General features: G+C 37.5%; 11 protein-coding genes across 11 annotated transcripts; 9 read left to right on the forward strand and 2 right to left on the reverse strand.

Moving 5' to 3' along the window:
• Nucleotides 1-3,110: 3,110 nt before the first annotated feature.
• On the forward strand, nt 3,111-4,651 carry BDF20DRAFT_905316 (cytochrome P450; the record flags this gene model as incomplete). Its single annotated transcript, XM_053083146.1, has 4 exons — nt 3,111-3,180; nt 3,260-3,419; nt 3,502-4,409; nt 4,482-4,651. The coding sequence occupies 4 exons, from the start codon at nt 3,111-3,113 to the stop codon at nt 4,649-4,651; spliced, it is 1,308 nt and encodes a 435-aa protein (XP_052938169.1).
• Nucleotides 4,652-5,003: 352 nt separating this feature from the next.
• On the reverse strand, nt 5,004-5,654 carry BDF20DRAFT_817082 (uncharacterized protein; the record flags this gene model as incomplete). Its single annotated transcript, XM_053077223.1, has 1 exon — nt 5,004-5,654. One exon carries the CDS (start codon nt 5,652-5,654, stop codon nt 5,004-5,006), a length of 651 nt encoding a protein of 216 aa, XP_052938170.1.
• A 470-nt stretch (nt 5,655-6,124) lies between these two features.
• BDF20DRAFT_384915 (uncharacterized protein) lies at nt 6,125-7,839 on the forward strand. The gene is made up of 3 exons (XM_053075332.1): nt 6,125-6,621; nt 6,703-6,920; nt 6,986-7,839. Exons 1-3 carry the CDS (start codon nt 6,486-6,488, stop codon nt 7,529-7,531), a joined length of 900 nt encoding a protein of 299 aa, XP_052938171.1. The 5' UTR covers nt 6,125-6,485; the 3' UTR covers nt 7,532-7,839.
• A 109-nt stretch (nt 7,840-7,948) lies between these two features.
• Nucleotides 7,949-8,324, forward strand: BDF20DRAFT_911479 (U6 snRNA-associated Sm-like protein LSm6; the record flags this gene model as incomplete). Its single annotated transcript, XM_053083824.1, has 3 exons — nt 7,949-8,048; nt 8,113-8,226; nt 8,296-8,324. 3 exons carry the CDS (start codon nt 7,949-7,951, stop codon nt 8,322-8,324), a joined length of 243 nt encoding a protein of 80 aa, XP_052938172.1.
• A 941-nt stretch (nt 8,325-9,265) lies between these two features.
• On the forward strand, nt 9,266-10,767 carry BDF20DRAFT_816782 (fructose-bisphosphate aldolase; the record flags this gene model as incomplete). The annotated part of the gene is made up of 5 exons (XM_053077189.1): nt 9,266-9,335; nt 9,452-9,500; nt 9,654-9,804; nt 9,883-9,970; nt 10,046-10,767. 5 exons carry the CDS (start codon nt 9,266-9,268, stop codon nt 10,765-10,767), a joined length of 1,080 nt encoding a protein of 359 aa, XP_052938173.1.
• A 1,644-nt stretch (nt 10,768-12,411) lies between these two features.
• On the forward strand, nt 12,412-13,821 carry BDF20DRAFT_905320 (alpha-L-fucosidase-domain-containing protein; the record flags this gene model as incomplete). Its single annotated transcript, XM_053083147.1, has 2 exons — nt 12,412-12,856; nt 12,917-13,821. The coding sequence occupies 2 exons, from the start codon at nt 12,412-12,414 to the stop codon at nt 13,819-13,821; spliced, it is 1,350 nt and encodes a 449-aa protein (XP_052938174.1).
• Nucleotides 13,822-13,949: 128 nt separating this feature from the next.
• BDF20DRAFT_911481 (cyclin-like protein) lies at nt 13,950-16,124 on the reverse strand (the record flags this gene model as incomplete). Its single annotated transcript, XM_053083825.1, has 5 exons — nt 13,950-14,695; nt 14,762-15,664; nt 15,738-15,809; nt 15,881-15,974; nt 16,044-16,124. The coding sequence occupies 5 exons, from the start codon at nt 16,122-16,124 to the stop codon at nt 13,950-13,952; spliced, it is 1,896 nt and encodes a 631-aa protein (XP_052938175.1).
• A 1,329-nt stretch (nt 16,125-17,453) lies between these two features.
• Nucleotides 17,454-18,650, forward strand: BDF20DRAFT_385931 (uncharacterized protein). Its single transcript, XM_053075334.1, has 4 exons — nt 17,454-17,746; nt 17,818-18,150; nt 18,222-18,448; nt 18,522-18,650. The coding sequence occupies exons 1-3, from the start codon at nt 17,645-17,647 to the stop codon at nt 18,288-18,290; spliced, it is 504 nt and encodes a 167-aa protein (XP_052938176.1). The 5' UTR covers nt 17,454-17,644; the 3' UTR covers nt 18,291-18,448; nt 18,522-18,650.
• Nucleotides 18,558-19,831, forward strand: BDF20DRAFT_905329 (mono-functional DNA-alkylating methyl methanesulfonate N-term-domain-containing protein; the record flags this gene model as incomplete). Its single annotated transcript, XM_053083149.1, has 8 exons — nt 18,558-18,622; nt 18,681-18,781; nt 18,840-18,904; nt 18,969-19,065; nt 19,102-19,156; nt 19,206-19,397; nt 19,483-19,659; nt 19,720-19,831. 8 exons carry the CDS (start codon nt 18,558-18,560, stop codon nt 19,829-19,831), a joined length of 864 nt encoding a protein of 287 aa, XP_052938177.1.
• A 662-nt stretch (nt 19,832-20,493) lies between these two features.
• BDF20DRAFT_934964 (uncharacterized protein) lies at nt 20,494-21,449 on the forward strand (the record flags this gene model as incomplete). Its single annotated transcript, XM_053084757.1, has 3 exons — nt 20,494-20,552; nt 20,617-21,098; nt 21,168-21,449. Exons 1-3 carry the CDS (start codon nt 20,549-20,551, stop codon nt 21,447-21,449), a joined length of 768 nt encoding a protein of 255 aa, XP_052938178.1. The 5' UTR covers nt 20,494-20,548.
• A 221-nt stretch (nt 21,450-21,670) lies between these two features.
• BDF20DRAFT_859700 (uncharacterized protein) lies at nt 21,671-22,795 on the forward strand. The gene is made up of 2 exons (XM_053080472.1): nt 21,671-21,972; nt 22,051-22,795. The coding sequence occupies exon 2, from the start codon at nt 22,085-22,087 to the stop codon at nt 22,757-22,759; it is 675 nt and encodes a 224-aa protein (XP_052938179.1). The 5' UTR covers nt 21,671-21,972; nt 22,051-22,084; the 3' UTR covers nt 22,760-22,795.
• The last annotated feature ends 1,754 nt before the right edge of the window (nt 22,796-24,549 follow it).

The raw sequence follows: 24,549 nt of genomic DNA on the forward strand, positions 1-24,549 counted from the left end.
TAATGAAAATGAACTTTTTCAGTCAGATCGAGCACCGTTCAAGCCCCATCCCCTCCTCCTCCCCCCCCTATATCACAGCATTTTACGCGAGTGTAGCAAATGTTACCCAGTTTTCTGGTAAGGGGCCACAGACAATAGACGTTTGTGTCTAGAACAAGGAAAAGTTCTCAAAGTCTTTTAAAAAATGCATGTGCTGACTAACATGATGGAACCGATGCACTCAACTCGTTGTTGCTGATCATCTTGGGAAAATACTTTGCTTTATTGAATGTCTTGTGTCTATCATTATATACACGGATTTTTCTCCTTAATTTAGAAGTCCAGTGCTATGTTGTTGTAGACACACCCTTTACCGACTTTGTATCAGGTACAAGTCGCTCTGATGTAATGACAGTCCTCAAAAACTGGGTAAGACAGAAATCGTAAGCGTTAGGTAACAAATCTTTTCTCATTGAGAATTGCAAAAAGATCTCTCTCCTTATTGGCACATGTTTCTATCCGACAATCGAGAAAAGTCGGCTGCAAGGGCTTGCAGTAAAATTTCATTCTTTGCCTCTGCCCCTGCATGGAAGCTGCAAGTGTACAAAGTTGCAGTCGGAAGCGGTAGTCAGCGCCTATTTATAATTACCTATACGGCCCCTTTCCTCAAAAATGGACCCGGTCCGCTCCCCCATAAAGCATCTTTAATCAATCATGCATACGCATTAAAAACACAACTATCCTTCAGTATGAATATGATATCGACAGGAACATTCAGTTATGCCATTTGTTTCCATTCGTTTTCAAACGCAGCATTATGTTTGTTTGCTATTTCTGATCTGTATACTGTACTATTTCAAACATGTTGTTTTCGAGGGCGTGCGTCCCCAATCTCTAGACCATTCCAGTAAATTCCTTTTTGAAACTGCGGTTAGGTTGGTCCTTCTAACGCAGGGAAACAGAAAAATTCAGTGCTCCAAGGGATACAATACAGCTGCATAGCATGAGTCACTCAACTGATCATTGGTGAGAAAAACGTGCATATACCAAATGATAGATTGATAAATGACTATAGTGAAGCGATACAGTTTGCTTTTCATGCATAACGTTTCACTAAAATGACGTTGTAAGCGAAGAGAAAAGGAGGTGGTTGTAGAGAAAAAAACGGTACAATACGTGCAACATAGTAAGAAAAGGATAATCGTAGTCTAGCCAACTGTCAAACGTCAATAACTACATTTCGCCGTGCCTAGAATTCAACAGAACATGTGCAGTCCACCGGATTTAAGGGCGCTATGTCTATGCACAGCATATCCTATTCTGGGTAGTGGCTAAAATGATACTCGAACTTTTATGGCCAAGCCGGCTATCGTTATTAAAATGAGGCATTCAAAGTATGCTTTATTTTTTCAACTAATCGTTGACACCGCCACATTGCAATCATAGGTTATGACAAAGCACTCAAAGAATTCAATGGCGCTTTCTCTATCAATCATTTCCGAAAAATCCGGTATTCTAGATAATCATACTCTCATATGCCTAAGTTAAAGCAATTTTCTGTTCATAAGCCAAACATGAGTACTATACCAAGTATCATGTTTGCTCTCGTGAATATAAGATTACTCATAAGTTTGTATCTCATATATTTACTGATTTGTCAAGAACCTCATAGTTAAAAAAAGGACCTGCAAGTTTTGGTCTTCACAAGTCAATATGTAAATTTAAAGCCCATTCATCAAAAAGTTCAGTCAAGTGACATGCTTCAAAGTTTATGCTAGAAATTCCATACATAAATATGAATAAATTCAACCACAGTACAAGACTCAGTTAATTGAACAAAGGCTATTATATGCGAAAAGGCATATTTCTTCATAAATTTTACGCTGATACATATGTTTGGTATCAACGAGTGAGCATTAACAATGATGAAAGGCCGAATACGCACATCCCAATCAATTGTTTTAGTATATCTACAGATGAAAATTTTCGCAATGTAACGTAGCAGCTATACTACTCATGCGGGATCACAGTCCACAGTTATAAAGACTGCCATTCTGACATAATGTATAGAAAATATTGTACTGTTAGCTGCTGCTGGCGCAGCTGCCCGTTCATCTCCCAACGTCAACATTCTAGGCTAATTGTTACTAGATCAATTGAAGCAGATATGATTATAATGTTTGCCTTAGCATCTTAAATACCTACTGTATCAGCTTAATAATGGATTGCTAAATGGTTATCGTCTCCAGTTTGTATTCTTGAAGCTAAACAATTCGATTTGCAATACCGACTTGAAAGATACGGACTATAGTAAGCTTATTTATTACAAATACAGTAAGTTTATAGAATGTAAAACTGTCAGGTTTTGACAAGATGAGACTTTGGCAGACGAGTTTACTGTGTTTTGTAATCTTTAGTTGGGGTGATACTGGTAAATCAAAAACTCAAGGTTTCAAATAATGACTATGGTGAAATAATATTTGGTTACTAGGCCTAAAATCAGTGCAATGATGAACTCCACGTGTCTCATTCGCAAACTTCTCATGAGAGCTTTACATGTGAAAATAATGGTTTGTACTGAGCGAGGGGGAGAATAAAATGAATGGGGACGGTCTGTGAGAAGCAGTCTTTGTTGCGCACAGGGAACTGAAGTTATTCAATATTTCAATTTTCTTCTTTTGGGAAATGTACAACTATCCGTTGAACAATTGATATATAAACTTGAAGCAGAATCTACTCCTCTTTAGTGCTCAATTCATTCTCTTATTTTCCTGTGATTACCTTTTGCGACTCTCTTTTCAGCAATATTGTAATGGCATCCGTAGCACGTCATATTGGTACTGGCGCGATAGCAACAGTTTCTCTTCTAGCATGCATTTATCACGATAGAGCAGTTTTTTCTTCGAAGAGACCAGATATCAAAACCCAACCAGGTTGGCCACTTGTTGGCAACCTTCCAATTCTAATGGAGTACTTGATGCATATCCATGATTTTTTACTTGAAGGATTCACACGTTTAGATGAGCTTACATTGTAAATAAAGCGCCTAAACTTAGCTTATAGACGACATAACTTGCCCTCTTAGCACACAGAAGGTGTACTTATTGAACTCTTCATTTATATACAGGACAATGTCTGCTTTAGGTATCCCAAGACATATTGGGACCATTGATCCTAAAAATGTTGAGCATATTTTGAAGAGTAAACAAATGGCACAGATGCTGTAAAACAATAAAAAGTTGATAATTACACTGACATTGCCATTCTAATACTATCATAGCGAATTTTGGGAATTATATCAAAGGCCCTGAATTCCACAGTGGAATGATGGATTTATTTGGTGGTGGCATTTTTAATGCCAATGGTGAAGAATGGAAATACCAGCGCAAAACCGCTAGCCATATATTCAACATAAAGAATTTCAGAGACCAATTCACTGAGTAAAGCACCAATACAATAGATTGAATGTTTCAAAACAGTATGCATAGTAAAGTATTCATTTTCTTTTTTGACAAAAAACAGCGTCTTTGTACAAGAGCTATTGACTATGCAAGAGTCGATTTGGGACAAAGCAGCCGAAAATCATGAAGTAGTTGATTTTCATGACGTTATGTTCAGATTCACGCTAGACTCATTCATTATGCTTGGCTTCGGTGTTGAATTAAAAGCTTTACAAACTAAAGGCAAGGTACCTTTCGCAGCAGCCTTCGATGAAGCACAGAAAAATACATTTTTACGTTTTGTTAATCCTATTTGGCCAGCAACAGAGCGTATTATGGGTTTGGTGATGCCTTGGAAAGCAAGCATGAGCGAGCATTTAAGTGTAGTCGACGGTTTCGCACGTGAAGTAACCAAAAAACGCAGAGGACAATTAGAAGCAGGTGAGGTTCATAAAGATCTTTTATCAAGATTTATGGACGCTCGTAACCATAATGGTGAACTGCTCAACGACGACGAACTACGCGATATTGTTCTCAATTTTGTTATTGCTGGCCGAGATACGACTGCTCAAGCTCTCTCATGGACCTTCTATATGTTGTTGTGTCACCCCCGAGTCGAAAAGAAACTGCTGGACGAAATATATCAGCACATTAATGACGATGACCTGAATGACTCACCGGTCCTGTTTGAGAAAATAAAAAACATGACTTATGCACATGCTGTCTTTTATGAAGTGCTTCGACATTATCCCTCGGTTCCCTTGAATCAGAAATACGCTCTAAATGACGATATATGGCCTGATGGAACGCATATAAAAAAAGGTGATTATGTATTATGGTGTCCTTATGCTCAAGGTCGCTCTGAAAAGGTATGGGGCCCTGATGCTAAACAGTTCAGACCAGAAAGATGGATCACGCGAGAAGGCGAACTTCGACGTGAATCTCAGGGTCAATGGCCAGCTTTTCATGCCGGACCACGTGTATGCTTAGGTAATGTCATATTATGTTTACTGTTTGAAAACAAAGTTGACAGTTAACCGATATTATTGATATGAATATTAGGCCAACATTTAGCGACTTTGGAGGCATTAATAGCTATCATTTTCCTAACAAAGAATTATAAATTCAGCTTGGTACCAGATCAAGATATCACCTATCAAGTGTCGCTCACATTGCCCATGCGTTATGGTATGAAGGTCATGGTAGAGAAGCGCGAAAACAGCCAGAAATAAGAATTTCAGATATATGATACACAAACCCATTACCCTTTCAAGACTTTTCAGAATTAGTCATACTTTAAATATAGCACAAAGCATATTGTAATCTGTAAGTTTTCGTTCATGTAGGATTATAAAAAATATCTTTATTGCATACATGCATTTGGTGGTATCTTAATAAATGCGAAAGTGTACTGAATTAGAATTTGGCTACATGAAATCTTATCAACGCTTTCAGTGTCATTGCCTAAGAAACACTTCACACTACTTTTAGATGCGTAATTTTATATTTTTAACAATGTAACTAGAAAAGGAATTTACAAAGTAACATATTGGCATCGAAGGTAGTTTTTGTCGGGATAAGTGGTTACAAAGGCAGAATATGACAGCCTAAGGTGCCTCTGCCACCCCAACCAGATCTAGGTGTCACTATTAGCCGAACCGTGCTAGAGGAATCTCTCATAATAGTAATTGGTATTTGTCGGTTTTCACTTGTACTCACTAAAGTATTCAAAGCTCGAAGCTGGTCATGATTATTGGCGTTCACATGACCGAATTGGACGATTTTATCATTTCTACGCAGTCCAGCCTCATAAGCGGGTGAGTCAGGTGCCACAGCATTTACAATAGCAAAAGGAGGCGTTGTAATTGCTTGTTGTTGTTGGTTCAATAAATCAACGGTGGCAGTATTCTTGCTGTTTTGTAGTTCATTCTTTTCAGTGGATAAGGAAGCGTTTTGTTGTGAATCATTCTCTCTTTTCCGTCTATTTGCTTCGTGAATTTTGTGCAAAACCTTTTCCACATCACTCATGACGGCTCGATGATCGTTGCGTAAACGAATAGCAGCATTTCTGTTTATGCGAATAGCGTGAATATCGAGTTCTGCTAGAGGAAATCCGGCATTATCAATAAGTGGTTCGCTCATACCGGCACCTGTTGATTCCAAAGACTCATTTAAATCTCGTAGTTGCTTTTCAATTTCATCCTTCTTGTTCATAAGGGCTTTAGCTTCGGCCATGAGGCTTTCAAGATCGAATTCTGCTTTGAAGTCATTCATTGATGGCGGCTTCAAACCCATGTGCTGATTGCTTAAAGAACGACTGTTGAAAGAGGTATTGGAAAACATTAAACTTGTTAGATAATTTGTCCGATTCTGGAAAATTTTGCTCGCTTTTCCCAGATTTAGAAGTGTTTTTACAGACTCGTAAGACGTGAGTCTAAAGTGTTGATTGCTCGAGCTCGCAGTAGTTTTTGTATTATGTAAAGTTATTAAAACCGAAGCTTCTCGCTGTGTGAATACAGTTAACAATTGGTTTAGTCAGCGAACTATTTTAACCGAATATGGTGGTTCTATATGTTATGAGGGGATTATCGATTTAGCCAAACAAGCTAGATAGAGTTTGTCGGCTAAAATTTAACTTTTTCATCTACCTCAACCCATGGATCACGACAAGGGATAAATATGGTTACCATTTTAAGAGACTGTCGGATCAGGAAAAAGAGATTCCAAACGATATACAATATTACTGAATCGACAGTCTTGAATGTCGCTCGAGCGTAAGTCTCGAATATCCAGGGACAGTCGCTTCTATTGTGAGCGTTATAGCTATTGGTCATTATTTCGATCTGAAACCTTTTTCTTTGTGCTTTACGGATGGTATGCTCGTTTTCTTCAATGTTAACAGTGCTTGCGGAATGCTGTTTTGAACAGTTGAGGATAATATTACAATAGCAACCCAATTATTCCGAAGCGCTATGTTGTGAATACTTTCAAAACTGGCTGCTTTGCTTGAAAGTAAAATTTCCCGAAATATTCGAAAACCATTTACTTATAAATACCTGGTTATAAATGTGGCAGATCTCATCTTCTGCTGAAAAAAGCTCATCTTTCTTCTACATCAAAAAGAAAAAAATTTCCTATATAATTGCAAAAATGAAGACAATCAATCTTTTGTTCTCTGCTGCCACTTTCGCTACTGCAGTTTGTAAGTCCTGGTATTGTTGACACCACAAAGAATTACAATAGATACGTTAACGAATAAAAAATTGCGCCCTCTTTACATTAGCTGCCACGGACAGATATCAAGCAGCACCTATTTTGAATGCACCAGGTATTCAAGTTGAAACAAGACCTCCCGTTATCGTTGTACAAACTGTGACCCGTACCAGAACTTGGGTAAGTCAACCTACCGACTGGGACTACAAGCCTTCCTGGAACGATAACCCCTCTTGGGATAACAAACATGACTGGAACAACAAGCCTTCTGAATGGAAACATGATAAAGTAAGATTATCTGTAATTTTAACATTGCAAAATCATGCCGTTACTGAATGATAATTTTCTTAAAGGATAATTCTCACTGGAAAGTTGATAAGTATAATGGTAAACATTATGGTAAGGGTGATGATGGCCATTACTATCACCATAAGGGCAAATACGATAATGATGATGATGATGATGATGACGATGACAAGGATGATGATGACGATGATGAAGATGATGATGACGATGAAGATAATAAGAAATACAACAAGAAGCATGGCAAGTATCATAAGAATAAACATCATGATGATGATGACGATGATGATAAAAAATGGAAGAAGAACAAGTGGGGTGGTGTTCACGCCAATTCTTTATCCTCTTCCGCCTCTGTTGCTGAGCCCACCGAGTCCTCCTCTATGACATCTGCTTCCAATAATAATATGGCTGCCGCTCAGGCTCCTGCAACTACAACCGCTGGAGGCGCTGTCTCTAGATCTTCTTCTAGTATGTCCAGAGCGACAAGTCCTGCTGCTACGTCTTCACCTCAACATCGTAACGGTGCTGAAAATATGCAAGCTAGTAGTGCTTTTGTTATGGCAGCTGCCGGTGTTGCTGCCTACCTGATCCTTTAGGTTGGTATCATTAATACCAATCTCCAACGTACAATATTAAAAAATCCAATGACGGCTTCTTTTCGTCACTTAATTTTTCCTTGCTATAGAGAACTCCTCCGATAATTTATTTAATCTTTCCGTTTTGATGACAAACTAAATCAATAAACGATTCCCGTAAGACAATTATATTAGCTCTAATATAATGTTGACATGCTATAAGCTACAGTTGTGATCATAAGCTCATCCTTATGCCATTATCGCTTTGAATGAATTCTTATAAGATACCAAAGTACACCAGTAAACAATTTTCTGATTTATTTGCTATGGAAAAGCCAATCAGATTGAGGAAATTTTTTCGGCTTTTTTAAATCTTTTAAAAGAAAACGAGGATAGGGAAATGATTCTTTTCAGCCAACTTCGAAATACAACACGGTAATGGAGTCCTCTTCAACATCAAGAACCCCCAGTGACTTCTTGAGCACAGTGCTGGGTAAAACTGTTATCGTTAAACTAAACTCTGGCATTGACTACAAAGGTATACTTTCAGATCTAGAATATTATATGTAACATCGCAATTGTTTACGAATCTACTTCTTTAGGCACTTTGGCTTGTTTGGATGGTTACATGAACATCGCTTTAGAAAATACCGAAGAATATGTTGATGGAAGATTAAAAAATAAATATGGAGACACCTTTTTAAGAGGAAATAACGGTAAGCTCTGTTATAGTTTTTTGTTTGTGCTGGATAGGGTCTGTTCTTATGCTGACTTGTCAATCACAGTGTTATACATCAGCGCTACCAAATCCTAAAATCCTTGAGTTATGTACATCGAACGCAGTGTTGTTACTTTGGTGAATACTAAGAAAGTAGGTATTATATTACGCCCTCTGATTTACAGAGTTATTAAACGCTTTCAAAGGTGTGGGCAGTCTTTGTTTCGAGTAATCAAAGGCCTGCGGAATTACCTTTATTCTGTCCATGTATAGTAAAGCGAAGATTTTTTGACGCGTCATTATAACCTACTCACTAACTTACAGACTTCAGTTCTCCTTCGATAGCCAAATTTTGAAGTGAACCCACGGTTATCACTTGATCCGAGCAATTCAAGCAGCAACTATTTATCTAATTCAGTCCATCCTATTTTAAAGAATAAATCGATAATTTCGATACTGGAAATTGTGGTTAACATATTTATAGAGTAAGCCATCATGTACACTCCGAATTACAATTTAGGTTCAATTTAGCGTTATGCCTGTTACTTTGTCGTTCATGAAGTTATTTTGCATAAAATGGAGTGCTTATTATACAGATGATTAGTTTTAAAAACACTTCGATAGAACATTTTAAGTGTAAATTGTAGAATATTTTGTTCATTGTGCAGGAGCTTCCGTCATAAATAGACTCATTCTGTACAAAATGTTATTGTGTTGTTATAAACTCTCGAATTCCTTTAAAAAGCGTGAACGGGAAACACCGGATCACTTTTCCAAAAGCTAACAAAAAGTGTCTGTGAACATCTGCAAATTCCCAGGATTTCATCGGAAAGCAAACCCAAATTTAAGGATCCTCACTACAATCTGTGTGCTTCCACAAAACTTTTTTTACATCATGGATACACACAACAGAAATATATCCAAAAAGCTTTAAATAAGAAAGCTTTAAAGTCACTCAAAACTAGTTTCTTTTCTCTTTTCTTCTCTTCCATTTATTTTTCGTTCTTATTCCTTGCTAAAGTAAGTTATCGTACAAAATGGGTATCCTTGATATTGTTCCCGCTGGTGTTGTTACTGGCAAAAATGTCTATAAGATTTTTGAATACGGTAAGTTAATAAAGCAGCTCTACCTGTTGAGCATTGTGTTCACTATGGGAGCGATTTCGTAGCCGTGCTAAGTTGACATGAATCGCTCAACTTTCTTCTTTACATTTTCATCTTAGCTCGTGAGCACAACTTCGCCATTCCCGCTATCAACTGTACTTCTACCAGGTAAAGTCTTATATTCACTAGGAAGAAGATTCTAGTCTGCATGGGTTTGTGAGCAGATAAATAAAGATGATGCATCTCTCCCCCCTTCATCGCGGTTCTTCAATTTAAGCTCTGGCCTTGTTACTCATGCTTTTTATTGAAATGAAAAAATAGTACCGTAAATGCTGCCCTTGAAGCTGCTCGTGACATCAAGTCTCCTATCATCATTCAATTTTCTCAAGGTGGTTCTGCTTACTTTGCCGGTAAGGGTCTCGACAACAAAAACCAAGAAGCTTCCATCATCGGTGCTATTGCAGGCGCTCAAGTAAGTTTGAATTTGACTAATGCATACGAACGAAAGCAAGGACAAGATGAATTAATCTAAGACTCGGAACTTTAATAGTACGTTCGTACTGTTGCTAAAGCGTATGGTATTCCCGTTATCGTTCACTCCGACCACTGTGCCAAAAAGCTTTTGCCTTGGTTTGACGGTAAGAACTTATTTTTTCGAATCTTTTCAATCAACTATCCACAGAGGAATTAATCGATCTTGAATGAATTTATAGGTATGCTCGAAGCCGATGAACAATACTTCAAAGCTCACGGTGAACCTCTCTTTTCCTCACATATGTTGGATCTCTCCGAAGAAACTAAAGAGGACAACATAGAAACCTGCTTGAAGTATCTTAAGCGTATGGCCGCTATTGAATGTTGGCTTGAAATGGAAATTGGTATCACCGGCGGTGAAGAAGATGGTGTCGATAACTCCGGTGTTGATAATGCTGCTCTTTATACTCAACCTGAAGATATTTGGGACATCTACAAAGCATTTAGGGAAGTCACCAATCTCTTCTCCATCGCTGCTGGTTTCGGTAATGTCCACGGTGTCTATGCTCCTGGTAATGTTAAATTGCATCCTGAACTCTTGGGCAAGCATCAAGCCTACGTCAAGGAGCAGCTTAACAATACCGAGAACACTAAGCCTGTTTTCTTTGTTTTTCATGGTGGTTCTGGCTCTACTGAAGCTGAAATTTCGGAAGCCGTACGCAATGGTGTCGTTAAAATGAATGTCGACACTGATACACAATGGGCTTACTGGGAAGGCCTCAGGAACTATTATGAAGCCAAGAAGGGTTATCTTCAAACTCAAGTTGGCAATCCTGAAGGCGAAGGTAAGCCTAACAAGAAATACTACGATCCTCGTGTCTTCATCCGTGAAAGTGAAAAGAACATGGCTAAGAGAGTTCAAAAGGCATGCGCTGATTTGGGTAATGTCGACAGATTGTAAATATATGAATTTAAACTATTCCATTCGTCAATTATATCACTTTTCTATCCTCATTACTACTTTCATTTCAACGTACATAAAACCCTCCTAGCGAAAAGAAACAAATATATTGTTCTTTGTCTAAAATGATAAATAAAGTCAGAGTATGGATAGCACTTTTTTAATAGTTGTTATTGGACTCTGCTACCTTCCAATTCATTCGAAACAAAATCGTCGCTATGCATTCAACAACATTACACATGTTTGTTTTTATATAACAACAGCCCCCGCTGAGTCTTGTGTTTGTCAAGAGTGTCCTGCTTGGATACTTCACGTTTGCACCGATACACATCTACTTCAGTCATCTAAAAGTTGAGCCTTATGCAAAACATACATCCGCTGACGTTAGAGTCAAGAACACATGGTGTCGATGTCCCAAACATCTGATTCAAATCCCAACAAAAAAGTCCTTCCAGCAAGAACTTTATGGTTTTCTGAATCATAAGCGTTCAAGACCTTTAAACATTCACATTCTATGATCATCGAAGTGCAAGTACACTTTCAGGAGGTCGTTATATTTTGCTTCATTGCTTTTATTTCCAGTCTGCGACCTGACATTCGCTCCCTATTTGTCTTTCTTTTTCATATCGGCTATACAATAAATTTGCGCCTAAAATGAAATCATCCAAATCACTTTATGTAGCATGGATGTATATAGTTTCAATGATTGTTAATACGGCTCGAGCATCTCTAATGATAGACCCGACTAATTTAAGCGATGGGGAAGCTTCCTTTTCAATACCTTTAGAAGCATACGCCAATAATAAAGCCTTTGGTGAATTTGGCAATTTTGATGGCATGAACAACTATTTCAAGAAATCATTACCGGATGAACAGTGGAAGCAGCTCATTAACTATTCTTTTGTAAATGAAAATAAAACGACACTCGACAATATACAGCTTACGCAAGAGCAAACAGTGACAATTGATTTATCTAAATATGATGATATGCCATTAGGTGCGTTATATATGTTGGCTTCTACAAGTCATGGGCCAGTTACAACCAATGTGATCATTGTCTACAGTGATGAAACAGAAGATGCCACTACGGTAAGCTTGCCGGATTGGCAAGATGGAATGGTAGACCAAATGGAACGGTATCAAGCAATTCGCTATTCATTATCGATTTCTGGGCGACTCGGTTCTCTATTTAGTGTGCCAATTTATGTTAATCCACATAAAAAGCCTCTAAGAATAGTGTTTCCTCCATTGATGAAAGGTGAAGCAGCACTGCACATATTCGCAATACAAGCATACAAGTCACAAGCAAAAATTATTATAACAAGTGCACAGTCGACCCAGGAAGTGGCAAATGCAGGAGATCAGCTTATTTTACTTAGACTACATAATTTAGGTACTACTTGGGTCAGAAGTTTACGAGCTATTGAGCAGACCACTGAAAAATCGTTCAAAAAAATTTCGCTGGATTCATCGAAGGCGGTACCGCCAGGCCATAGTTCAATAGTGTATGTAAATCTTGGTCAAACCAACAGTAGTGAAGCAAGTGTTTCACTAGAGTATGTCGATGATGAAGGCACTATGGTTACTACTGATAAGGTACAGGTTCCTCTCTTCGAAATCCCGACCAGATTTGAGCAGAGCCTTATGTCAGTAAGAAATCATCGCTCACCTTCTTGGTTGAAAAAAGCAAAGTTTGGCATTTTTATCCATTGGGGACTTTACTCTGTACCTGCATGGGCACCAATGGGAGAATCTTACGCAGAATGGTATTGGTGGAACTACAATCAAAAAAATAGCTCAACATTTGACTATCATCATCAACACTTTGGCGAACAATTCGAATACGATCAATTTTTAAACCTTTGGAAGCCAACTAACTTTAACCCCGATTTATGGCTGGAATTGATTGATAAATCTGGAGCACGATATTATGTTTTTACAGCAAAACATCATGATGGTATTGCATTATTTGACACAGGTGTCACAAAGCGCAGCACCGTGCATCTGTTAAATGTCTCTTACGATTTTGTCAATGAGCTTATGCGCAAATCAAAGGCTGATTATCCTCATTTGAAACGTGGCCTATACTGTAAGTGCTGAACATAAGAGCGTAGATATGATAAAGGTTAATTTAAAGATATCTGTAAAGTTTCTCTACCAGAATGGTATCACCCAAGCTATAGAGATGAGTCTCTCGGTTGGCATGGTCCACCACGTAACCCATATACAGGCGCCGTGACCAATTACTCTGGAAGCAAAACCATCAATGATTTTGTGAACGAACTGCAGGTTCCTCAGCTAATGGAACTAACCGAAATGCACGATCCAGATATCTTATGGTGCGATATTGGCGGTATACATAACTCATCTGTATGGCAAGCGCAATATTTCAATCAGGCTATGGCCAAAAATAAGCAAGTGGCCGTAAATGATCGATGTGGTGATGGTAGTGCGTCCGATTTCACTACTATCGAATACAAAAGCATAATAGACATGCCAACGCGGTTTTGGGAAGCCACTCGTGGTATGGACCCTTACTCCTTTGGTTATAACCGTGCAACAAAGCCTGAAGAGTATGCGAGCTCTGAAGAGTTGATTCAAACATTGATAGATACGGTAGCATACGGTGGTAATTTTCTCCTTAACATCGGACCAGACGATTCAGGTACAGTGCCAGATGTTATGGTGGGTCGCCTTGTAGATATAGGTAATTGGCTACACATGGTTGATTCGGCAATATTCAATACAATTCCTTATTGGATAAGAGCAAAGGAGGACGAACATCTACGATTTACGGCAAGCGAAGATGGAACTACGGTATATGTATTTTACCTTCGCAGCACGAACGATGTACAACAACGACAACAAGTAATTAAAATTAGGACGCCTTTACCCATCATAAGTAAAGGCGGCGCAACAATTCGTCTTTTAAATGACAGAAACGTAACCATATATTGGAACTATAGCACGAAAGGCGATCTTGAATTGCATTATACTAACTCTAATTTAGTTAACACAACGTATGCATTGATATTTGAAGTGAAATATTTTTAGGCTTCAACAATTATACATCGAAGATATATGAATGATGAATAAATAATGATAGCAATGAATAAATAGGTGTGATTAAAAACAAATGTCAGAAAGTGTAGATTATATATGTTAAATGCATTTATGATAGGTTAGTCTGAACCATACTCTTCACCATAATCTTCCTCCATGCCGTACAACAGATCACGTTGTTTACGCATCAAAACTTCATCTTCAGCCATATCGTCGGGATCCATGTCTTCATCATCCTCGTCTTCATCATCATCCAAGAGTGTGGTATCTTTTGTATCTGTGTCGTCGCTGCTTTTCTTCTTACTTGTTATTGCCGATATATCTCCGGACTCTTCAACTACTTCATACGGACCATTATTGGGTATCATTGATGAGCCTGTCATTCGACTAAGAGCATCCCTTGCTTTAATCTTTTCAATGGCCTCTGGTGATTCGAACATATCATCGAAAATGGCTTGGTTGATTTTTTTTGATATCTTCTTTTGGCCCATAAGTTGCTTTGCTGCTTCAGCAGGCGTTGCTGCCGGAGGTAATTTCTTCTTGACTTTACTTCTTCCTTTTCGGTGGTCAACTCCTTTTTCCTTCTGCATACTGCGACGAATAGCCATCTCTTCCAAATAGTCTTTATTTTCATTGTACCAAATTTGAGTTTTGAGTGTAACTTCTTCAGGGTCTAAGATCATAGCTTCAATTTCTTCATCGTCCACATCTGATAAACTGATATCTTCCTCCTCTTTCGATTCCACTTCTTTTTCCTCATCTGCACTTCCCTCTTCCTCTTTCTCTGTCTCTTTCTCACTTCCTTCTTGAGTTTTATTGTCTAAAGTTTTATCTTTGGCTTTGCTATCATTAAAAGCTTCGTTTTCTGTCGAATTTACACATTTATATAAGAATAGGCCTCATTAAATCTCGAGCAGTAAGTTTTAATTACCTATTTCTGTGGCTGCTTTTTTCATAGATTTATCCTCAAGCCATGTTTCCATTTCTTCTGCAATTTCTTCTGCATCCAATTCTAATTCAGGGTTGAGCAGAAGGCTTTGTGCTTCATCCTCCGTGGTTTTGCCTTTGCCTTTATTTAATTCATCCACAACACTTGATAGATCTTGTTCTGTCGCCGTATTATTCTCTATTCTATATTGATCATCGAGTTCGTCTACCTCACTTTTTATCGACGCACCTTCTGTTTCTGCATCTTCAGTAATAAGTCGATTTCTTTTAAATGAAGGAGGATCTGCTCGTTTTTCTAACCAGATAGTTCTGAATTCATGCACTTTGAGGTTAGCCGAGTCTGTTTCACCGAATTCTTGTAATCTTTTCTGAATTGTAATTTCTGCAACTTTAACAATGTATATCATTTCTCTTACAGTTCTACGAAACCCGTTCATACGTGCTGCGATCAAAAGACAAGCACCACAAATACCAGCAGGTCGTCTACCACTCGTAATCCAATCACGATCCATACGTTGTGCAATACGTACAGCGTCCTGCGCTACTCGTTGTGTATAATCGCCGAAATCCAAGGCTACTGCAAATCGAGATATATATAGTGATGGATCCACATGAGGTAAATGCAAATTGAGTACTCTGCACAGTTTCAGAAAAGTTGCACCCAATGTAAATACATTCACTTGCAATAAATCTGAAAAATCGATCAACATTTGTGCACTTTTTTCTGTTCGACAAACTGCATACAGACAAACAGCTGCGACATGATCACTCTTACGACCACGAGTGAAACGGTTTACAACCGCTAAATTGTAGTATCGTTGCGCAGAATCTCTGTATCTTTCTGGCAACCTTAAAGCATGTGCTAAATTGGCTATCTTCAAACGACCTAACGACAATGTGTCGGTGTCAGTCAAATCGAACAGAGCTAGCGTTATGTCAAAAATTACAGCTTTCCATACCGTTTTCAATCGCTTGTTCTTGCCCTTCCCGACCTCCTCTTCTGCCATAAAGGCCACCGCCAGCGATACGGCCTTAATAAAATATAAGAAATAGTTGGTTTCTACCAATGCATATAAAATCAATCGTATAATGAATGCTCTACCTGATTCACCAGCATAAGAACCTTGTAAAATGGCTTTACCACTTGAAGTCTCACCAAAGGTGACCTCTGATACAATTGTGTTCTCTTCAAGAACCTACAGAACAGAGGTACAAAATAATGTTATGAAGCGGTTGAGGAAGGCTCTCTTACTTCTGATACTTACTGTACCGCAGTCAACACAATAGCACGTTCCGGCTGAAGTGTCTGTTTCTGTATTACTCGATCCACAATTATGACAACGCATTCAGGTAGGCTGATTTCTGATTTCAAGGGAAAAAAAAAGAAGAGTACTGCCATTTTCTAAGTTACTCTTCCATTTACAATAATGGTCCGAACATATTTTAGCATTATGCCTGTCACAACTTCTCAACTTTTTTATTTTTTGTGTTGATCGGAACGAACATTTTGATTTATGGCATACAAGTCACTCAAAAAGTGAACCAAGGAACGATCAACCAAGAGAGCCGTTTTTTACACACCCCCAATATTGAATACGATCTGTTGAATTACTTCGCATTGTACACTAACGGTAGCGTTGTTGAACTCAGTATAAAGTCATGCTGATTTATTTAGAAATATCATGAAAGGGGAAGCAATAAATTTGTTGTTGTTGAGCATTTTGGTCTAGTCTCCTTTATCTCTTTTAAAAATGAAAGCAAGAAATGATTAACTTCAAAGCAATTGTTCTATCGCATACTGATGCATAAACCTATTTGATTTAAGACCTGTTTTGTTGCAAAAGTTATTAACCCACATAGTATTCTGAATAAATGGATTATTCAATACCTCAGAGGATCACAAATTAATAAATCAGAGTCTTGTTAGCAGTTTTGAAAGCATTGTAAATGGGTTTCTCAACTGCAATATTGTTGCAAGCTTAGCCGAAGTATAGTTTTTATTCTATTTTGCAGTTTTGCAGGCAACATGCCTAGGCATTGCTAGCAATTAAGATTAGTTTAAAAGTTAAAAAATTTTATTTTATTGTAGAATGCTTGAAAATGGTGTTTGTTGTAGTATTTAACGTTGCCATCTGTCAGCCAACAACTATTGATGCAACTGTACAACAGTCTTCGACCAGCAGTACTGAATTGCTGTTGTACCATTTCATTATTATCAGCTTCCCTTCTTCTCTATCTATCTTGAAAACAGTTACTAAGGTTCAAAGAAAAGGAAGTATACACGGCTGGTACTGTCAGGTAGACGTATAATATCTTATTCGCAAAAGTGAATGGACTTGATGAAAAAAGGAATATCTGTATGATATAAATCAACCAATGCCAATCTATTTTAACTGGTACCTTCTTCGCTTTTCCAACGAATTTACAACAAATATAGGAAGCACTTTACTGGAAACACATGTAATTTCAGAAAATCTGTTGCTGATACTCACTTTTTTTTATATTATAATGATACTATAATTTTGCCCATCTCCCAATTTGCGTTAACAATCTTTTATTCCAGTATTAACCCCACTGTTGGTAAAGGCTTTCTCTTTACAATTCCTTTCATTTGAGACCTATATTTAAAGCAACTCTCAGTTTAATGTCTTTTGTAAAGAAGGTTGTGTTTGAAGGTTATTTCCATCATCACACATTAATCAGTTAAAGTGACTGTCTAAAGTATAAGCATTTCATTGGTGATACTGCTGCAGCCAAATGCTCTCTTTTTCAATAGCTGTTAACTCTCCAACATCTATTTATGCACACTATTAGGAGACTTCAGAAAAGGATTCGGCTTTTATTGCAGACTTAACAAAGAACAATTATGTATACGTATTATAGAACCGGTTCATATAGCACCAATATTCAACGTATTCTTCAAGGATCTATCTCATCTGACAGAAGCAATGATCTGATCCTGATCAAAGTTAGTTTTTTCTTCACTGTTTGACCGTCGATCACGGTTGGATGATTTAATCAACATAGTTCGATACTTAGGATTATTCGTTGGAGTGGTTATCAATAAATTCTGTGGCTGAGAATCATATACCCTTATTAAGAACTCGACTTTGCCAGCCCACTTTAGGCACAATTATTGATGCACAATTATTGACCTGCCATTTAGAGGAGAAAAAGCCAGAGGCGTCAACGGAGTTCTTGGGCCCTGAAGTTTTGAATAAGAAGCAGCCTTACGCTAAAACTGTAAGAAAACATTCGCTGATCAGAGGAAATGATGTGATAGTCATGCTTTCAGAATACGGAAAGCTTGTCTTTTTAACAATCATCAACAATGAGAGCTTGGAAAGACCACGCTTCGAAACACTGTCTGAGGTAAAACGGTATTTGCACATCTAGCAGAACATTTATATCGTATAGCCGCGTAAACAACGTTATATTTTCAGATTTATCTGGATTCGCCGGGTCTTGAATACAATAAAAGAGGAAGAAAGCTAGCCATTGATCCAAGGTGATACACACGAATAATTGATCATCTGGCAGATCATGATGCGCTAAATTGTCTTTATAATTCAGCGGAAGAGCAATAGCCGTAGCTTCGTTTGAAGACAAATTTGATATTTTCATAATAGATAAATGTGTGTCAAGAACACACTTTGATCCCATCATAGGTGTAAGTCAATTTCAGCTTTGTTTTTCATATTACAAAACAGTCGCTGATTGCTTTTTTTGATAATAAACGACAGCGTGGATCAGAAACTGAAGAGGGTATCATTTGGCATATGAGTTTTCTTTATTCTGAACAACAATCTATGAGTAGAATATTGTTGGTCTTGGTCGTTTATAAGTCAGTATTGCTACCTTATTATCCATTAGACGTATCTTTGCTAATGCTCACCATTTAGTGATGTCGAACGCTTGTGTCGGTTAGTACTATACGCCATTGATGCCTCGGACACAAATAACATAACCATAGAGAAAATCAGTAGGCTACCGCTTGAAAAACGTAAGCCAAAAGTTCAATGCTGGAACATGCTTTAAATTGCTAATTGTTTTGCTTTTAGATACTCCGTCACCTTTACTTCTTATACCATTAAACTTCCAACCTGAATCGTTCTTGCTTATTACGGTAAGTGATCGATTTTAATCTATTGCTTGTATGACTTGATGAATTGATGAAAAAGTAAATATAGGAACAAGAGGCCTGCTTACTAACAGCGGATGATTTGAGTTGTGGCAATGTTTTTTATCCAACAAGATTATTACCCAGATCGTTTGGAGAGTTTGACTGTAAGGAAAAGAGGAGATTTTGCTAGGTTTGAAGAGGGTCTAATAATAAAAACAGGTGCTTTATTTACTGCATTCGCTGCACATCCGGAAAGTAGCAAGAATTACTTATACTTAGGAGCTGCAGATGGATCTCTGTATAGGGTAGAGATAGAAAATACTGGAGAAATATACTGGCATTGTGCTGGGAATGTAAACCCAATAGGACAAACGATGTGTGTAGTAGGAACTTTGAATGTAATAGAACACGATAATGATGAACGAGAAGGAGATGTACTGCTGTATGCTGGAGAGGGGGCTGATAATGAGGTTATTGCGGTAGCTATCGCTTTGATGTTTTACTTTTTGAACGCAGTGTCCACTAACTTCCTTCAAAAAGGTTTTTAATAAGCAATCTAAAAACCAAGCACTGGCCTGTAGAACCCTTCAAATTCTGGACAATTTTGCACCGCTGACTGATATGAATGTGGTGCGCGACGATGGGCACGAAGACACTCTCATTTTTTGCAGTGGTTGCGACACACACGGCTCTTTGCGAATCATCAATCATGGAGTTGAAACCTTTAAGCTTCAGTCTTCCAAACCGGATTGGAAAGGGTAAAGATATTGTTTGGTCTATGATAACATTGACATAATCTCTAAATCCTTTTTTCGAAGAATGTATCGCACATGGTCCTCTTACTCAAAATTATCGTTGGGTTCTTTGGGAGAAAGATATATATTGCTTTCGTCATTGGTAGACACGCGATTGTTAGCTACAAAAGGTTAGTACCCCGTCTGTTGATTCTCTGTCATATTGATAGACTTTTACTAAAATTCATCTTAGGTGAACATTTTCATGACATAACAGCAACATCTAAGATAAAAACGAATGAGAATACAGTTTATGCAGCGTTTATACCGGCAAACAAGCATAATATTGTCTTGCAAATTTATTCTAGCGGATGGTCTCTCATTGATTTATGCTGTGCTGGTAGGTCGTTTTCGTAGAATTCTGAAGAATTACACTCAGTCATTCATTGTTTTTCTTTAGATGTTCTTCTACAATGGGATACTGATAGCCACGTTGTATCCGCAACATCTTGGCAATCAGGTGCTTCTTTGATTATATCCGTTTGCATTGCTAATCTTGAAAGTTTTAGCTTGAATTTTTTCAAGATTAGCGGCACAATTTACTCTTCACAACATACGTAAGTGACTTAGTGTTATGCTCTTGTGTTTACTTTCAAAGGTCTTATAATTCTGTATTATACTCAATAGGTCTTTTGGCGTTGAAAATTTTATGGCTACTGATGTGGAAGCATGTCCGAGTTGTATGGAGCAGTTCTATTCCAGGTTTGTTGAAAGCATAATGAAGATATATATGTCTCAAATTAACGATAATATCATCAGTTCAAATCGTTTGCTGGTTGTTGGTACTTTTGAACCGTCTTTAATAGTATATCTAATTGATGATCAGAATGTTCAACAAATACAAAAGTTTGATATGAGTAAGTTAATCTTTATGGTTTGAATCAATAATTTTTTCAGGCTACTTATAGAAGGAATTTAAAGCCAATTCACCCTTAGACGTGTATTCTGTACCCAGTTCCATGGCAATGCTCCAGACACCAACAAGGGAGAAATCGTACCTTTTAGTTGGGTTAAAGCAAGGTTCTATTTTAACCTTTCAACTGATTATGTCAGATCAGGGAACCCCTAATCTGAAACTTATGCAGGATACATGCTTCTCCATACTCAATATCGGTACATGCTCTGTACACCTTACACCATGTTTGCAGAACGATCTTAGTATATACGCCTTGTCTGATGATCTTTGGAAAATTAGCTGTTGTGATATTGACAAACTCTCAACCGACCGCGTTCTTTTACCAAAGTTTAATAGTTCGGTTGACGCGTTTATTCCTTTGGGCTGTGATTCTGATTCGAATATTTATGCAGACGAAACCGCAGCTTTACTTGTTGATGATAAGTTGCATATATTTCAACTATCAATAAACGCCAAAATGAATACTTCAAAGATAAGGCTCGGAGAGGTACTACGATACCAACTTGAACAGTGGCTATCTCATCTGCTTTACAGCTGACTCTTGCTATTTTTATAGACGCCTCGACGTGTGATCTATGACAAATTGCTTAATTATATCGTTGCAATCACGACAACTTCTGATTCAGGTGCTCTGAAGAGCTATATTAACTTGCTAGATCCGATTAATGGGCAGCCGCTGACTGATAGCTCCTTGATTTCAAACGATAATCATATTGAAAATAGTTCCAATACAGTACTTTCCGCCGCAGGTGAGCAATACTATAGATTCCGTCTTTCATGCTTACGGTGCTGCTTACTTAATTTTACTTTTTATGGAAATGTTAGAATGGTTAATTGAAGCCAACGGTAAATTATACACATACCTTTGCGTCGGCCTTGGCCACACAAAGCCATCATTATACTCTTTCAGGACGAAACTTGCAAAATCTTTTCTGGAAAGAGGCACATTACTTGTGTTTAGATTGAAACTAAAGAAAAAAACAGCAGCCAAAAAAACATCGGGAAACTATTTAATGAAGCGTGTATGGTCCCAAGAGCTTTCTCAAGGGGGTGTGTATAGTTTGTGTCCTCATGCTGCTGGGTAAATTTTCATGAATCATAAACTATATAATTGACAATTGAAACGATCCTTTGGCTTATTTGTCATTACGTAGGCTTTTTTGTTCCGCCGGGAAGTACCTTCACTTGTACAGGCTTAATCTTGACAAAGGCAATCTTTATGAAGTTGCAGTCAAAACTTTTCCTTATATTATCACATCAATATACGAAGTTAACGGTCGTATATGTGTGACCTCTCATAGGGGACCCGTTTCGTTTTACTATTACGATACCGAAGCAGAGAAGCTTAAGGAATATAAAAGGTTAGGATTTTAGGCATTAGGAAAATGTTGTGACTACAGAAACTTTACTGATTTCTACTTGTTCTTCACAATGCTTAGCGATGTTATCCCACGAAGTATACATCATTCTTTAATGTTAAATGATCGACTTGCAGTCGGTGTGAGCCAATCCGGTGGCGTAGTTGGGCTTTATGATAATCCAGATGATCCGCTCTATGAACGCCGTTTGCAAACTTTATTCTGCTTTCATTATCCGGATATTTTAGTCAGACCATCGTTAGCTGTACTTAGATCAACAGTAGATCTTAATGGCTCAGGAAAATTTGCACAGTACATCTTACCGTGGTCGCAGGTTTTGACTGTTGATGATATGAATATAAACGATAAAAACAAGAAAGAATCGCAGTTAGTGAAGCCTGTTGTATGTGGGACTGTATCTGGTGGATTAGTATATATTTATCGCATCAGCCCTTTGCTTTTCGATGCCTTGAAAGTTTTGCAAAGGCTTTTGTTACGATACGAACCTACCAAGCCATTATTGGGTACAGCGGAGGATTTTGAACATTGGTATAGTAATTTGTCTGGAACGGAAACATCATCTATACACGGAGACGTCATTGAGTCGTTCTTGAGGTTATCACCAATAGAGCAACTAGAAATTGTGAACGGTGTACGGGAGAGTGAAGAGATACGCAAGGTATTCGAGCCATTGCTTATAAATAGCGATGTTGATTATGGCGTAGAACAGGCTTCAGCTATAGTGAACTTTATCAAAGATATGCTTTTTGACTTTCAAACATTCCGATAGTAATAAAGTAAACATTATTTTTTGGTTACATTGTAATTTATTAAATTGGTATCTCATGCTTGCCGAACTGAATATGATATCAACATTGAATCTTAAGAATGGGCAATTATGCCCCATAATAATTTTATAGACGTATGAAACAAGCAATTCCTCTCAAACAGTTGCATCTATGACACCTTCAATCCTTGGCACAAGCAAATAACAAGCAAACTATGTCATGAAGATTACAATAACAATACTGGCCACAATAACATAGTTCATAAACATACTGTTGACGATATCACTTTTGAGTCACAAATAACAGTATGAATAACCACCTTTTACTTCAACAAAAAAATTAAAAGTAAAAAAACCTATTAATAAACGTCAAATTCAAGGTCATAAACGATATAACTAGCTTCTATAAACTACTTTCCACTTCGAATAGCTGTAAGTGAGCTACTTAATTTGAATTACCAGATTGGTCATGCTGCTAACTTGCTCACGATTATTTTAAAGCACCCTTTTAAACCTACCAATCGGAAATATCAAAACAAGTATAATCACGTTTTAACTAACTTAATGCTTTGTAGTTTATATAATAGAAAATTGAAGATTGATGTGCGTAATACGAGTTTTAGGCAAAAGTCAAGTAGAAAAGGCCAAGAACAATTTATTGTGCTAGAGTGTATTCAGCAATGAGACTCAATATTGCATTCCATTCAGAGTAATATTAACCAAGCAAATGTATTCCAAGTTATCAGGACGTTAACTTTGCTAAGGTACTACCCTGTCATGATCTTTTGAGATAACCCAGTCTATCATAATGAGACAACAACTTAGAAACAACTAGGGTTCATACACTCATGGGTTTCATGGTTAATAACATACTCTTACTGGAACACATATCTTACTAACTTAAAGTATTTGTTGTATACGATAAGAAAAAGTATAAGAAAAAAAACAAAAGGAAATCAGTGAAGACCAAGTTATCTTCTTTTATTGAGTAGAATATTCTGATATAGAATTGAAGACAAAAACCATGTAGGAAAAAAGTACTTCTATTTATATTTGTGGATATTGTAAAAAACTTTTTCTATCGAGACTCTTATAGGTACAAGATGACCTGATGACAAAAGAAAAGACATACCCAATTGTTACTGCACGGTTCATCATGCTATAGCGGTGCCTTGACCGATTGGATCGGTGACAGGAGGTAAGTGGGTTGATCTAACTAAAGGTTCCTTTGACCCGTACTTCAGCAGTTTCATTATAACTAACGTGACGGACAGGATAAACTATTCCTTAATTCTGCCGACGTCTACGTTTCAGTCTTATTGAATTCTGTCAGAATGTAAAGGGTTAAAGTAAGGATCAACAAGTTAGAAGATAATAGCTTAATTAGATTAGATTTATGTATTGTGGTTTGATCTGCTAAATAAAGTTATCTGATTTTAATCAAATCAAGTCAATTATTCATCCAATGTTGTCTCGGATATACAGATGAAATATTCTTCCGTAAAAGAAAAGAATTGTTCTAACAAATCTATCACTCACGGTTATTCTAACCTTCATAAGGATCCGCAATCTCTTATTTCAGTATTATGTAATAATCCAAGAGTAATATGCTGTTGGATACAACAGTATTAAAGACCTATTCCTCAATGAATGAATAAAGGGTAACCTTTTTGGCAGTCTCGTTATTTTTTACTTTGATTGTTATTATAAAACATAAATCACATACCCTAAGAATAATACAGTATCTGTCAAGAGCTATTGAAACAAGGAGCACTACGGTTCATACACGCAAA

Source organism: Mycotypha africana, assembly GCF_025528875.1.
Source record: "Mycotypha africana strain NRRL 2978 chromosome Unknown BDF20scaffold_3, whole genome shotgun sequence".
Lineage (NCBI taxonomy): Eukaryota > Fungi > Mucoromycota > Mucoromycetes > Mucorales > Mycotyphaceae > Mycotypha > Mycotypha africana.